General features: G+C 48.7%; 1 protein-coding gene across 2 annotated transcripts in view; it reads right to left on the bottom strand.

The window, feature by feature from the left end:
* LOC126483846 (NBAS subunit of NRZ tethering complex-like) overlaps positions 1-13,813 on the bottom strand; it is a 405,587-nt gene that overhangs the window by 340,960 nt on the left and 50,814 nt on the right. For both annotated transcript variants that reach the window (XM_050107060.1, XM_050107061.1), the window contains exons 9-10: positions 5,744-5,897; positions 2,230-2,442 (exon numbers count right to left, since the gene is read on the bottom strand). In XM_050107060.1, coding sequence (XP_049963017.1) covers positions 2,230-2,442; positions 5,744-5,897 — 367 coding nt within the window. The remainder of the gene's footprint in view (positions 1-2,229; positions 2,443-5,743; positions 5,898-13,813) is intronic.

The raw sequence follows: 13,813 nt of genomic DNA, 5'->3' as shown, positions 1-13,813 counted from the left end.
CGAAATCTACATCTCCATCTACATTTATACTCCGCAAGCCACCCAACGGTGTGTGGCAGAGGGGACTTTACGTGCCACTGTCATTACCTCCCTTTTCTGTTCCAGTCACGTATGGTTCGCGGGAAGAACAACTGTCTGAAAGCCTCTGTGCGCGCTCGAATCTCTCTAATTTTACATTCGTGATCTCCTCGGGAGGTATAAGTAGTGGGAAGCAATATATTCGATACCTCATCCAGAAACGCACCCTCTCGAAACCTGGCGAGCAAGCTACACCACGATGCAGAGCGCCTCTCTTGCAGAGTCTGCCACTTGAGTTTGCTAAACATCTCCGTAACGCTATCACGCTAACCAAATAACCCTGTGACGAAACGCGCCGCTCTTCTTTGGATCTTCTCTATCTCCTCTGTCAACCTGATCTGGTACGGATCCCACACTGATGAGCAATACTCAAGTATAGGTCGAACGAGTGTTTTGTAAGCCACCTCCTTTGTTGATGGACTACATGTTCTAAGGACTCTCCCAATGAATCTCAACCTGGTACCCGCCTTACCCACAATTAATTTTATATGATCATTCTACTTCAAATCGTTCCGCACACATACTCCCAGATATTTTACAGAAGTAACTGCTACCAGTGTTTGTTCTGCTATCATATAAACATACAATAAAGGATCCTTCTTTCGATGTATTCGCAATACATTACATTTGTCTATGTTAAGGGTCAGTTGCCACTCCCTGCACCAAGTGCCTATCCACTGCAGATCTTCCTGCATTTCGCTACAATTTTCTAATGCTGCAACTTCTCTGTATACTACAGCACCATCCGCGAAAAGCCACATGGAACTTCCGACACTATCTACTAGGTCATTTATATATATTGTGAAAAGCAATGGTCCCATAACACATTTGAGACAACGAAGATATAAATTTCACAGCTGCTGTGTTAGGATGACAATGACGATGATTGAAAACAGTGATACCACAAACAACAGGTTAAGTAAACAAATAATGCAGTGAAGGAAAAATAAATAAATAAATAAATAAATAAAATATTCTTTTTGTTTTTTATTTCTCCATATACTACAAAAATGTAGACAATCAATAATTGGCTTAAGTGCAGAATAGGTGTTACATTAACTTTTCATGCAGATACCTTGCATCAATAAAAGTTTGTAATTTTGATTAGCCAGAATATGTTAAAAAATAAATTTTTCTCGAGGAGCCTCTTAAAATAAAAGGGGGTTGTCTTACGTTCACAGTCATTTTACACTATGGTAAATACCTAGCCATTTATACAAAAGTCACCTCTATTAGTATCACAGCTCTATCACCAGGGCGCTGTGTCACTTGGCTGCCATCTATAATGCTGTTCACGGGCCACAATACGACCGCGGAACCTGGAGCAGCTGCCACAATGGGCTAGCACCGGCCCTAGGAAGAAGCTTGCCGCCATCGACTGGCGGCGGGAGGGGGGTGGGGGGACAGTGCAGGGTGCACAAGCCAGGCCATAATGTACATGGCCACAGTTAGCTGAGGTCGCCCAGAGCTGGAGTCGCTAATGATGGAAGCCGTTGTTCCATGGGCAACCGCCTGGCCGACACTGTGCCCTGTCAACATTGCGGGGGGGACAACACACAGGAGGCCGCTAAAATCCTTTGCCAAGCTGCTGCTTCCTGTACTGAGCTATAGGGGGGGTGCCATAATAAAGTTTTTGGAATTACAAGCTGATTAATTGGCGCTGCATGACATCCCCCCAACTCATCTCCACCAGTTCCCCTTACAATATTAACCATCTTCCATTTAACATACATCAAGCGGAGTTGGTATTTCTTGTGGATGGCAAGTGTTGTTATTAATCTGGTTAGAAACACAGCACGAGTAGAAACTGAAGATAATGTTTTCAAGAGAATTAAAATTTGGTTCTCTTCAAATTTTTTCTCTCTTACTTGAAAAACAGGTTATTCAATTCTGTAATGCAATATATGAATAGGGTGGATTGTTCCAAATTTTTTGTTGTTTAAGTAAGTATTCAAGAGCTGGATTCAAACTGCACCTTCACATTATATACATTTGCAACTGAAATTTGTCATAAATAATCCATCACAATTTGAGAACAATTCTGGTGTCCATGGGAACAACAAAGAAACAAAAATGATCACTGGTACTTCTTTCATTTTCTAACATAGCTCTCATTCCAAATCATAGTAAAATATATAAAATTTGACTTACTGTGTCCACAGATCCCACTCCATCATCATCATCTCTTAATTTCTTTGAAGTAAGAATCATCTCACACTCAAGTCCCAAGAAACCACGGTCATTGCACAGAGCCGAGACCTGGGGAGGTCCAGCAAGGAACTCTGGTGATTCTCCCAGTAAATTATTAAGTGTTCTCACTGAACACACACTCACAGCACCTGAGTGTCTTGCGATGATAACTGCCTGGTTATGGGAACAGAAAAGATAAGCTCACTGTAAAACAAAGAAAAAGTCTGTATTTGCAGTAATCAACAGATTCATATAAAATCTCTCTAGCCCCTTTGTTAGGAATCAAGAAAGGAATATTTATACAAATTTTTTGTTGTTGTCCTATTTATAAATGAATTATTCTGCTGAATAGGTCAGTGCTATAAAAAAAATAATATGGTGTATTGTGTATCTGCAATAAATTCAAATATCCTGTAACAAAATTTGCCTGCTGATTATAACTGCATAAAACTTGCTAAATGATATAAAAAGGCATAAACCAGAAGCAAAAAGTGCAACTGATACACAATTTGACTGCATAAAACTTGCTAAATGATATAAAAAGCCATAAACCAGAAGCAAAAAGTGCAACTGATATACAATTTGACTGTTGTTAAAACACTGCGTGATCTGAATGAGTGATGGGGGAATCACAGCAGAATTCCAATATCGCATCACATTATATGTGCAATACGCTATCATATGTCACCTCCAGAATGAGATTTTCACTCTGCAGCGGAGTGTGCGCTGATATGAAACTTCCTGGCAGATTAAAACTGTGTGCCCGACCGAGACTCGAACTCGGGACCTTTGCCTTTCGCGGGCAAGTGCTCTACCAACTGAGCTACCGAAGCACGACTCACGCCCGGTACTCACAGCTTTACTTATGCCAGTACCTCGTCTCCTACCTTCCAAACTTTACAGAAGCTCTCCTGCGAACCTTGCAGAACTAGCACTCCTGAAAGAAAGGATATTGCGGAGACATGGCTTAGCCACAGCCTGGGGGATGTTTCCAGAATGAGATTTTCACTCTGCAGTGGAGTGTGCGCTGATATGAAACTTCCTGGCAGATTAAAACTGTGTGCCCGACCGAGACTCGAACTCGGGACCTTTGCCTTTCGCGGGCAAGTGCTCTACCAACTGAGCTACCGAAGCACGACTCACGCCCGCTACTCACAGCTTTACTTATGCCAGTACCTCGTCTCCTACCTTCCAAACTTTACAGAAGCTCTCCTGCGAACCTTGCAGAACTAGCACTCCTGAAAGAAAGGATATTGCGGAGACATGGCTTAGCCACAGCCTGGGGGATGATTCCAGAATGAGATTTTCACTCTGCAGCGGAGTGTGCGCTGATATGAAACTGCCTGGCAGATTAAAACTGTGTGCCCGACCGAGACTCGAACTCGGGACCTTTGCCTTTCGCGGGCAAGTGCTCTACCAACTGAGCTACCGAAGCACGACTCACGCCCGGTACTCACAGCTTTACTTATGCCAGTACCTCGTCTCCTACCTTCCAAACTTTACAGAAGCTCTCCTGCGAACCTTGCAGAACTAGCACTCCTGAAAGAAAGGATATTGCGGAGACATGGCTTAGCCACAGCCTGGGGGATGTTTCCAGAATGAGATTTTCACTCTGCAGCGGAGTGTGCGCTGATATGAAACTTCCTGGCAGATTAAAACTGTGTGCCCGACCGAGACTCGAACTCGGGACCTTTGCCTTTCGCGGGCAAGTGCTCTACCAACTGTAAAGTTTGGAAGGTAGGAGACGAGGTACTGGCATAAGTAAAGCTGTGAGTACCGGGCGTGAGTCGTGCTTCGGTAGCTCAGTTGGTAGAGCACTTGCCCGCGAAAGGCAAAGGTCCCGAGTTCGAGTCTCGGTCGGGCACACAGTTTTAATCTGCCAGGAAGTTTCATATCAGCGCACACTCCGCTGCAGAGTGAAAATCTCATTCTGGAAACATCCCCCAGGCTGTGGCTAAGCCATGTCTCCGCAATATCCTTTCTTTCAGGAGTGCTAGTTCTGCAAGGTTCGCAGGAGAGCTTCTGTAAAGTTTGGAAGGTAGGAGACGAGGTACTGGCATAAGTAAAGCTGTGAGTAGCGGGCTTGAGTCGTGCTTCGGTAGCTCAGTTGGTAGAGCACTTGCCCGCGAAAGGCAAAGGTCCCGAGTTCGAGTCTCGGTCGGGCACACAGTTTTAATCTGCCAGGAAGTTTCATATCAGCGCACACTCCGCTGCAGAGTGAAAATCTCATTCTGGAAACATCCCCCAGGCTGTGGCTAAGCCATGTCTCCGCAATATCCTTTCTTTCAGGAGTGCTAGTTCTGCAAGGTTCGCAGGAGAGCTTCTGTAAAGTTTGGAAGGTAGGAGACGAGGTACTGGCATAAGTAAAGCTGTGAGTACCGGGCGTGAGTCATGCTTCGGTAGCTCAGTTGGTAGAGCACTTGCCCGCGAAAGGCAAAGGTCCCGAGTTCGAGTCTCGGTCGGGCACACAGTTTTAATCTGCCAGGAAGTTTCATATCAGCGCACACTCCGCTGCAGAGTGAAAATCTCATTCTGGAAACATCCCCCAGGCTGTGGCTAAGCCATGTCTCCGCAATATCCTTTCTTTCAGGAGTGCTAGTTCTGCAAGGTTCGCAGGAGAGCTTCTGTAAAGTTTGGAAGGTAGGAGACGAGGTACTGGCATAAGTAAAGCTGTGAGTACCGGGCGTGAGTCATGCTTCGGTAGCTCAGTTGGTAGAGCACTTGCCCGCGAAAGGCAAAGGTCCCGAGTTCGAGTCTCGGTCGGGCACACAGTTTTAATCTGCCAGGAAGTTTCATATCAGCGCACACTCCGCTGCAGAGTGAAAATCTCATTCTGGAAACATCCCCCAGGCTGTGGCTAAGCCATGTCTCCGCAATATCCTTTCTTTCAGGAGTGCTAGTTCTGCAAGGTTCGCAGGAGAGCTTCTGTAAAGTTTGGAAGGTAGGAGACGAGGTACTGGCATAAGTAAAGCTGTGAGTACCGGGCGTGAGTCGTGCTTCGGTAGCTCAGTTGGTAGAGCACTTACCCGCGAAAGGCAAAGGTCCCGAGTTCGAGTCTCGGTCGGGCACACAGTTTTAATCTGCCAGGAAGTTTCATATCAGCGCACACTCCGCTGCAGAGTGAAAATCTCATTCTGGAAACATCCCCCAGGCTGTGGCTAAGCCATGTCTCCGCAATATCCTTTCTTTCAGGAGTGCTAGTTCTGCAAGGTTCGCAGGAGAGCTTCTGTAAAGTTTGGAAGGTAGGAGACGAGGTACTGGCATAAGTAAAGCTGTGAGTACCGGGCATGAGTCGTGCTTCGGTAGCTCAGTTGGTAGAGCACTTGCCCGCGAAAGGCAAAGGTCCCGAGTTCGAGTCTCGGTCGGGCACACAGTTTTAATCTGCCAGGAAGTTTCATATGTCATCTCGATCAGTCATCACCATTTATTTCACCAACAAAAATTAACGGATGAAGAATACTTTTACTTTGCTCACCTTCTCTGACCACCAATTTGCATCTACAGGATAGAAATCCAAATCAGCAAATTTGGAATTGAAACGATATCGCTTTCTATCTGCCATATATGAAAGCTGAGGATTTCTGGCACTGAAATCTGGCTGGTCATGAAGATTCCAATACCTAAAAAGCCTGAAATTGAAATAACAAAAGATGGAGACATGGTCTGCTTCTTACTTATAATACTCACATTTTACATTTAATTATGCACATGATGTTTGTGGAAGGAAGATAGGTTAGAAATCAATGTCATTTCAGCAGTTATCTCAATAGAGGTATCACACTAGTTCACTTCCAGAAGGATAGGGGAAAGCATCAGCAGCAGACTTACTCAAGAACCACTTTCTATTGCCCCCATTTACAATCCATCCACTGCTCACTCCACCACCAGATTCGGCCACGATCATCTCAGTCCTCCCATCAATTTTTTCAACTTCTGCTTCGATGGACCTTTTTTATCTTTCTATTCAATTCATCTCTGCTCATTACGTATTTTTCTACTGTCAGTTACACACAAACACTGAGGCTGACGGGAAGAGTCAAATCAATGGTCTGTGGCAACTAAGGAGTGGAAGGTGTACAAGGCAATGAGAAGGTGGGAACATAGTCTGGGATGGGGGCAGTGACAAAATGAAGACTGAAGACGGTGGTACTCACAAGAAGGAGGGGAGGTGGGGAGATGGTATCTAAAGGGTTTTAGCACAAGAAAACTGGAGTGAAAACTGAAATGAGAACAAAGGGAAGGTATAGAGTAACATGCAAGGGAGGTGAGGAGTGTGGAGCGCACAAGGAGGGACAGTAAGGGGGACACTACAGAGGTCAAGAGGGCCCGGAGGGTACACAGAGAAGGGCACGACACAGGGCAGGTGAGGAACCACTGTGGAGGCAGGGGAGGGGGGCACAGTGAGAGAGGGGTGGGGGGGGGGGGGCACAGAGAGGACGGTGGCGGGGGCCACAGAGGGGAAGTGGGGCACCGGGAGAGATGTGGGGCACAGGGGGAACATGGGGCACAGAGGGAACATGGGTGAGAGGGAGCAGGGGCAAGGCCAGGGAACGAAGGTAAATGTACATACACACAGGTTAGCAATGTGTTTGCGATTAGCTGATGAACAACTTTAAAAGAAAAAAAGAGAAAAAAAAGTTACGCAGTGAGCCACTGCGAGTTACAGTGCTTGTGAGCATGTTCACACTAATTAGTGCAAGCAGTTCTGTTTCCACTGAGCCTGAGTGGAAAAATCAGTAGAAAAACCAACAGATAGCTCCCTCTAAGCAGTACATGAAATGCTTGTGAGCAATGTGCACACTTGTGAGTAACGTGCTTGTGAGCGGCTCGTGAGACACCCAGTGCTGCACAATTGAGTAAACACCTTAGGTTGGTTGGTTTGGGGGATTAAAGGGACCAGACTGCGACGGTCATCGGTCCTCAAAAAAAAAAAAAAAAAAAAAACCACCCAAAGAGGTGGAAAAAAAAAAAAAAACAACGGACAACAGGAAAGACAGCAGACGACACAGGACAAGAAATACTCAGACAGAGATGAGACAAAACAAATTAAAATCACACAGAGTGTGATGGTGGTTGGCCGACCATAGAGATAAAAAGGAAAGGCCAACCACCGAGAACACATTAAAAACTCAGCTTAGAACCGTAGGCCAAAGGCCAGAATCAACACAAAACAATAAAAGAAAACAGAAACACTCAGATTAAATTATAAAAAACCCCTGCCCGACTAAAACGTAAAACTAAGCCACCCATAGCAGGGTCATCAGTTAAAAGGGCAGGGAGCATATCAGGCAGCGCAAATGTCTGCCTGAGCACAGCTAAAAGCGAACAAGTTAATAAAATGTGCACCACCGTCAAAACCCCCCCGCAGCGACAGAGAGGCGGATCCTCACGATGCAATAAATAACTGTGTGTCAGTCAGGTGTGGCCAATGTGGAGCCGACAAAGAACAACTGAATCTCTGCGAGTGGCTCGCATGGATGACTGCCACACACGCATCATCGCCTTCAGAGAGCAGAGTTTGTTTGGCATGGGCAGATTTTGCCATTCAGTGTCCCAAAGCGAGAGAACTTTGTGGCGTAAGACTGCCCGCAAATCAGTCTCCGGGAGGCCAATGTCCAGGATGGGTTCACTGGTGGCCTGTTTGGCCAGGCGGTCAATATGTTCATTGCCCGGGATACCGACATGACCGGGGGTCCACACAAAGACCACAGAGCGGCCGCATCAGGCAAGAGTATGCAGGGACTCATGGACAGCCATCACCTGACGAGAACGAGGGAAACACTGGTCGAGAGCTCGTAAACCGCTCAGGGAATCGCTACAGATGACAAGGGCTCACCTGAGCAGGAGCGGATATACTCTAGGGCACGAAAGATGGCGACCAGCTCAGCAGTAAAAACGCCGCAGACAGCTGGCAATGAATGTTGTTCATAGTGGTCCCCTAGAGTCAGAGCATAACCGACACGACCAGCAACCATTGAGCCGTCAGTGTAAACAACGCCAGAGACCTGATACGTGGCCAGGATGGAATAAAAGCGGCATCGGAAGGCCTCCGGAGGGACTGAGTCCTTCGGGCCCTGTGCCAATTCGAGCCGAAGGGAAGGGCAAGGCACACACCACGGGGGTGTACGCAGAGGTGCCCGGAAAGGAGGTGGAACAGGGAAAAACCCAAGCCCGGAGAGAAGCTCATTGATGCATACGGCGGTCGGACAACCCGACCGGGGCCGACGTCCTGGCAGATGGACAACTGACTGCGGGAACAGGACACGATAATTTGGATGCCCGGGCAAGCTAAAAACATGGGCAGCATAAGTAGCCAGAAATTGTTGGCGTCGTTACCGCAGTGGAGGGACACCTGCCTCCACAAGTACGCTGTCCACAGGGCTGGTCCGGAAGGCTCCAGTGGCAAGGCGTATCCCGCTGTGGAGGATTGTGTCCAGCACCCGCAACGCAGATGGGGATGCTGAGCCATAAGCCAGGCTCCCATAATCCAGACGAGATTGGATTAACGCCTGGTAGAGCCGTAACAGGGTAGATCGGTTGGCGCCCCAGCGGGTGCGGCTCAAGCATCTCAGAGCATTTAGATGCCACCAAACACGCCTGTTTAAGCTGCCGAATATGAGGCAGCCAAGTCAACCGGGCATTAAAAACTACACCCAAAAACCTGTGGGTCTCCACCACAGCAAGAAGTTTGTTGTCAAGATAAAGCTGCGGCTCAGGATGGACTGTTCGGCGCCGGCAGAAATGCATAACGCGGGTCTTGGCAGCCGAAAACTGAAAACCATGCGCTACAGCCCAAGACTGCGCCTTGCGGATTGCGCCCTGTAGCTGACGTTCAGCAGCTGCAATGCCAATAGAGCTGTAGTAAAGGCAGAAGTCGTCAGCATACAGGGAAGTGGAGACAGAATTTCCCACGGCTGCAGCGAGCCCGTTAATGGCTATCAAAAACAGGCAGACACTTAAAACAGAACCCTGTGGCACACTGTTCTCCTGGATGTGGGAGGAACTATATGAGACCGGGACTTGCACGCGGAAGGTACGATACAACAGAAAACTGCAGATAAAGATCGGCAGAGGGCCCCGAAGACCCCATCCATGAAGCGTAGAAAGGATGTGATGACGCCATGTCGTATCGTTCAAGCAACTTGCAAAGAACGTTGGTGAGGCTAATGGGACGATAGCTGTCCACCTCCAAAGGGTTCTTCCCAGGTTTCAGAATGGGGATAACAATACTTTCCCGACATTGCGACGGAAACTCACCCTCGACCCAAAGGCGGTTGTAAAGGCCGAGGAGCCGTCACTGGCAGTCCACTGAAAGGTGTTTCAGCATCTGACAGTGGATGCTATCTAGCCCAGGAGCGGTATCAGGACAAGTGGTGAGGGCACTGCGAAATTCCCCCTCACTGAATGGAACATTGTAAGATTCAGGATGGTAGGTGCGAAAAGAAAGGCTGCGACGTTCCATCCGCTCTTTAATGGAGCGGAACGCCAGTGGGTAATTGGAAGAAGCGGAACTCAGGGCAAAATGCTCTGCCAAGCTGTTGGCAATTTCGTCGGAGTCTGTACAAACTGCTCCATTCAGTGAGAGCGCAGGGACGCTGACAGGGGTCCGATAGCCGTAGATGCGTCAAATCTTGACCCAGACCTGCGATGGAGTGACGTGGAGGCCAATGGTGGACACATACCGCTCCCAGCACTCCTGCTTGGCTTGGCGGATAAGGAGGCGTGCTTGCGCACGCAGCCGTTTGAAGGCGATAAGGTGGTCTATGGAGGGATGTCGCTTGTGACACTGGAGCACCCGCCGGTGATCTTTAATCGCCTCAGCGATCTCAGGCGACCACCAAGGCACAGTCCGCCGCCAAGGAGACCCAGAAGAATGGGGAATGGCAGATTCGGTAGCAGTAACAATGCCGGTGGTGACCGATTGAACCACCACATCAATGTCATCACTAGAAAGAGGCTCAATAGCAGCAGTGGAGGAAAACAAGTCCCAGTCAGCCTTATTCATGGCCCACCTGCAAGGCCACCCAGAAGACTGACGCTGTGGCAGTGGCAGAAAGATCGGAAAGTGGTCACTACCACACAGGTCGTCCTGCACACTCCAGTCAACACACGGTAAGAGGCTAGGGCTGCAAATCGAAAGGTCGATGGTGGAGTACATGCCATGCGCCATGCTGAACTGTGTGAAGGAACCATCATTTAAAAGTGAAAGATCGAGCTCTGCCAATAAATGTTCAATGGTGGCGCCTCGACCTGTCGCCACCGACCCACCCCACAGAGGGTTATGGGCGTTGAAGTCGCCCAGTAACAGGAAAGGGGGCGGCAATTGGGCTATCAGAGCAGCCAGGACATGCTGCGCAACATCATCATCCGGTGGAAGGTAAAGACTGCAGACGGTAACAGCCTGTGGCGTCCACACCCAAACAGCGACAGCCTCTAAATGTGTTTGTAGAGGGACAGACTCGCTGTGAAGAGAGTTAAGGACATATATGCAGATGCCACCAGACACCCTTTCATAAGCTGCCCGGTTCTTATAATAACCCCGATAGCCACGGAGGGCGGGGGTTCGCATTGCTGGAAACCAAGTTTCCTGAATAGCAATGCAGCAGAAAGGGCGAAGGCTGATAAGTTGTCGTAGCTCAGCTAGATGGTGGAAAAAAACACTGCAGTTCCACTGGAGTATGAAATTGTCCATGGCTGAGAAGGCGTGAAGGGACTAGGAAGGAAATTTACGCCGCCTGTTCACTCGCTGCCACCGATTCAGAACCCGCACGAGTGACATCCATGGCATCTGAGGGACCGGCGAGATTCAGGTCTTCAGCAGACGCCAGAATCTCGACCTTGTCCTCAGACGCAGAGCTTGTAGGAAGCGGTGGGACGGGTGCCACCACAATATCGTTGGTCTTGGGGACTTTCTTCTTTTTTGGCTTCTCACGCTGTGCCTTCTGTGGTTCAGGCTTCATGGGCTTCACTGGGTCAGTCTCAGGGGCGGACGACAACCGTGAGGCCCTATGACCAGGGACTGGTGGTCGTTTCAGCCACTTGCGGGTGTCCGCGTTGCCACTGGTCGGAACTTGCGAAGGGAGGTCCCCAAGGGACCCCTTCCTGGTGAGAGAAGCCGAAGAAGTCTTACGCTTCTCCGGCTGGGAAGGGGGAACTGATGTCCCCGATGGTTTGGGGGCTGTTGCTCCTGAAGTAGATGGAGGAGGAGCAACAGGGAGTGAAGTGCCCCCCACAACCAAGGGGGCCGGTGAATTCTGACAGAGCTGAGGTCCAACTGTAGGTGACGACATGGTAGAGGTTCGAACCGGTGTTGCAGCCGCGGCATAGGTGGATGTCATTGGCACAGGATGTAACCGCTCATATTTCCGCCTAGCCTCGAGGTAGGTCAGGCGGTCCAGGGTCTTATATTCCATTATCTTCCTTTCTTTCTGGAATATCCTACAGTCCGGCAAGAAAGGGGAATGGTGTTCCCCGCAGTTAACACAGATAGGAGGCGGGGCACATGGAGTATTGGGATGCGAAGGATGTCCACAATCTCTACACGTGATGCAGGAAGTACAGCGAGATGACATGTGTCCAAACTTCCAGCATTTAAAACACCGCATCGGAGGAGGGATATATGGTTTCACATCACATCGGTAAACCATCACCTTGACCTTTTCGGGTAAGACATCACCCTCGAAGGCCAAGATGAAGGCACCGGTGGCCACCTGATTATCCCTCGGACCCCGATGGACGTGCCGGACGAAGTGAACACCTCGTCGTTTTAGGTTGGCGCATAGTTCATCGTCGGACTGTAGAAGAAGATCCCTGTGGAAGATAATACCCTGGACCACGTTTAAACTTTTATGGGGAGTGATGGTGACGGAAACATCCCCCAACTTGTCGCAAGTGAGCAACCTCCGTGACTGGGCAGAGGATGCTGTTTTGATGAGAATTGACCCAGAGCACATTTTGGACAAGCCCTCCACCTCCCCGAACTTGTCCTCTAAATGCTCCACAAAAAACTGAGGCTTGGTTGGCATAAAAGATTCACCATCAACCCGCGTACAGACAAGGTACCGGGGTGAATAATCTCCACTGCTGTCTTTAGCCATGCGTTCCCCCCATGGAGTGGCCAGGGAGGGGAATGATCTCGGATCGAATTTCTTCCCGTTGAGGTTAGACCTCAATCGCTTAGAGACTGCTGGTGGAGGCCCACCAGCGAGAGATGATGTACCACGCTTCATGGCGGGTCATCCGCCCTGATGCCACCCACTCCGACCAGGGGCTCTCCCCACGGGCGCCACCCAGCCACAGCAAAGACCACCTGGCAGGATGGCCTTTGCCGGGAGTCCCGATGCCCCAGAGGGATAGGCATCTACTCCTCGGCATACGTGGGGAGGTAGCAGCTCAGGCATCAGCAGTGCGATCCCTGTGTAGTCAGGGGGCTACCACCAAGAGGGTACATGACAACCCCACCACAACGGACTGGCTACCGTGCTGGATGTCGGGTGTCGAAATATCCATGTACATCACGAGGGCAAAGATGGAAGTGCACAATGGAGGAATGTATGCTACCCGGAACACACTGCATCCAATGTGGCCGGAAGCTCGATGGAAGTCCAACTCCATGACAATATCGGGTGTGCCAGATCTTAGGGCAAGATGGATATATAATACACCACGTAAGGCGTCCTTCCCCAAATGGTACGCACTAACAGAAAATTTTGAAAGGTAGTGGTCAAACCCCTTAGGGGACCATCACATTAAGGCCGAAACATTTGAGACTCCTTTTAGTCGCCTCTTACGACAGGCAGGAATACCACGGGCCTATTCTTACCCCCGAACCCGCAGGGGGCTAAACACCTTAGGGAGTAAGGTTAATGTTACTGGGCAAGGGGAAAATAAAGTTTTAAGGGAAATGGAAAGTAAACAACTTGAGTTTTAGGCCCAGTGTATTGCAATAACAGAGGATAAATTGGCGAGACAGTTCCCACCGGTGTGGGTCGTGATGCTGAAGTCATTACTGTTGTTGTATGCATTAATGACTTCAACAGCTTCCTCAGCACCTATCCCATTGATCTCCTGGACCATAATTTTTTAGACTCCCACACCCTCGTCTTCATCCACTACTTCTACACTGTTTGAGGACATGCACTCATGTTACTTGTGTATGTCTATAATGCCATCCACCCACCTTCTATTAGGTCAACTTCACGACCTTTTCTCATGTTTTGGAATCAGTAAAGAATTTCCATATTCCATCTACCACACATTTTCCTGGGTCCATGCCCAGAACATCTCCCTTTCATCTTTATTATAGGCATAACTGTCTATTTCTCTACAGTCTGCTCTTTGGTCTATATTTTTTGCTTTCCCATGTCTCTTACTCACTCCAAACACACAGTCTATTGCTCGCTGGCCAGCTCTCATTTTTTTCACATTAAAGCTCCACACACCATTTCTATAAAGCTAAATTTGTAATATTGCCACAAACTGCACTTCTTAAGAGAAGAAATACAGCATTTTATGACAACCAGAACTGTCGGATCTAATACACAAA

Source organism: Schistocerca serialis, chromosome 6 (assembly GCF_023864345.2).
Source record: "Schistocerca serialis cubense isolate TAMUIC-IGC-003099 chromosome 6, iqSchSeri2.2, whole genome shotgun sequence".
Classification (NCBI taxonomy): Eukaryota; Metazoa; Arthropoda; class Insecta; order Orthoptera; family Acrididae; genus Schistocerca; species Schistocerca serialis.
This window is presented reverse-complemented; position numbering and strand designations above follow the sequence as displayed.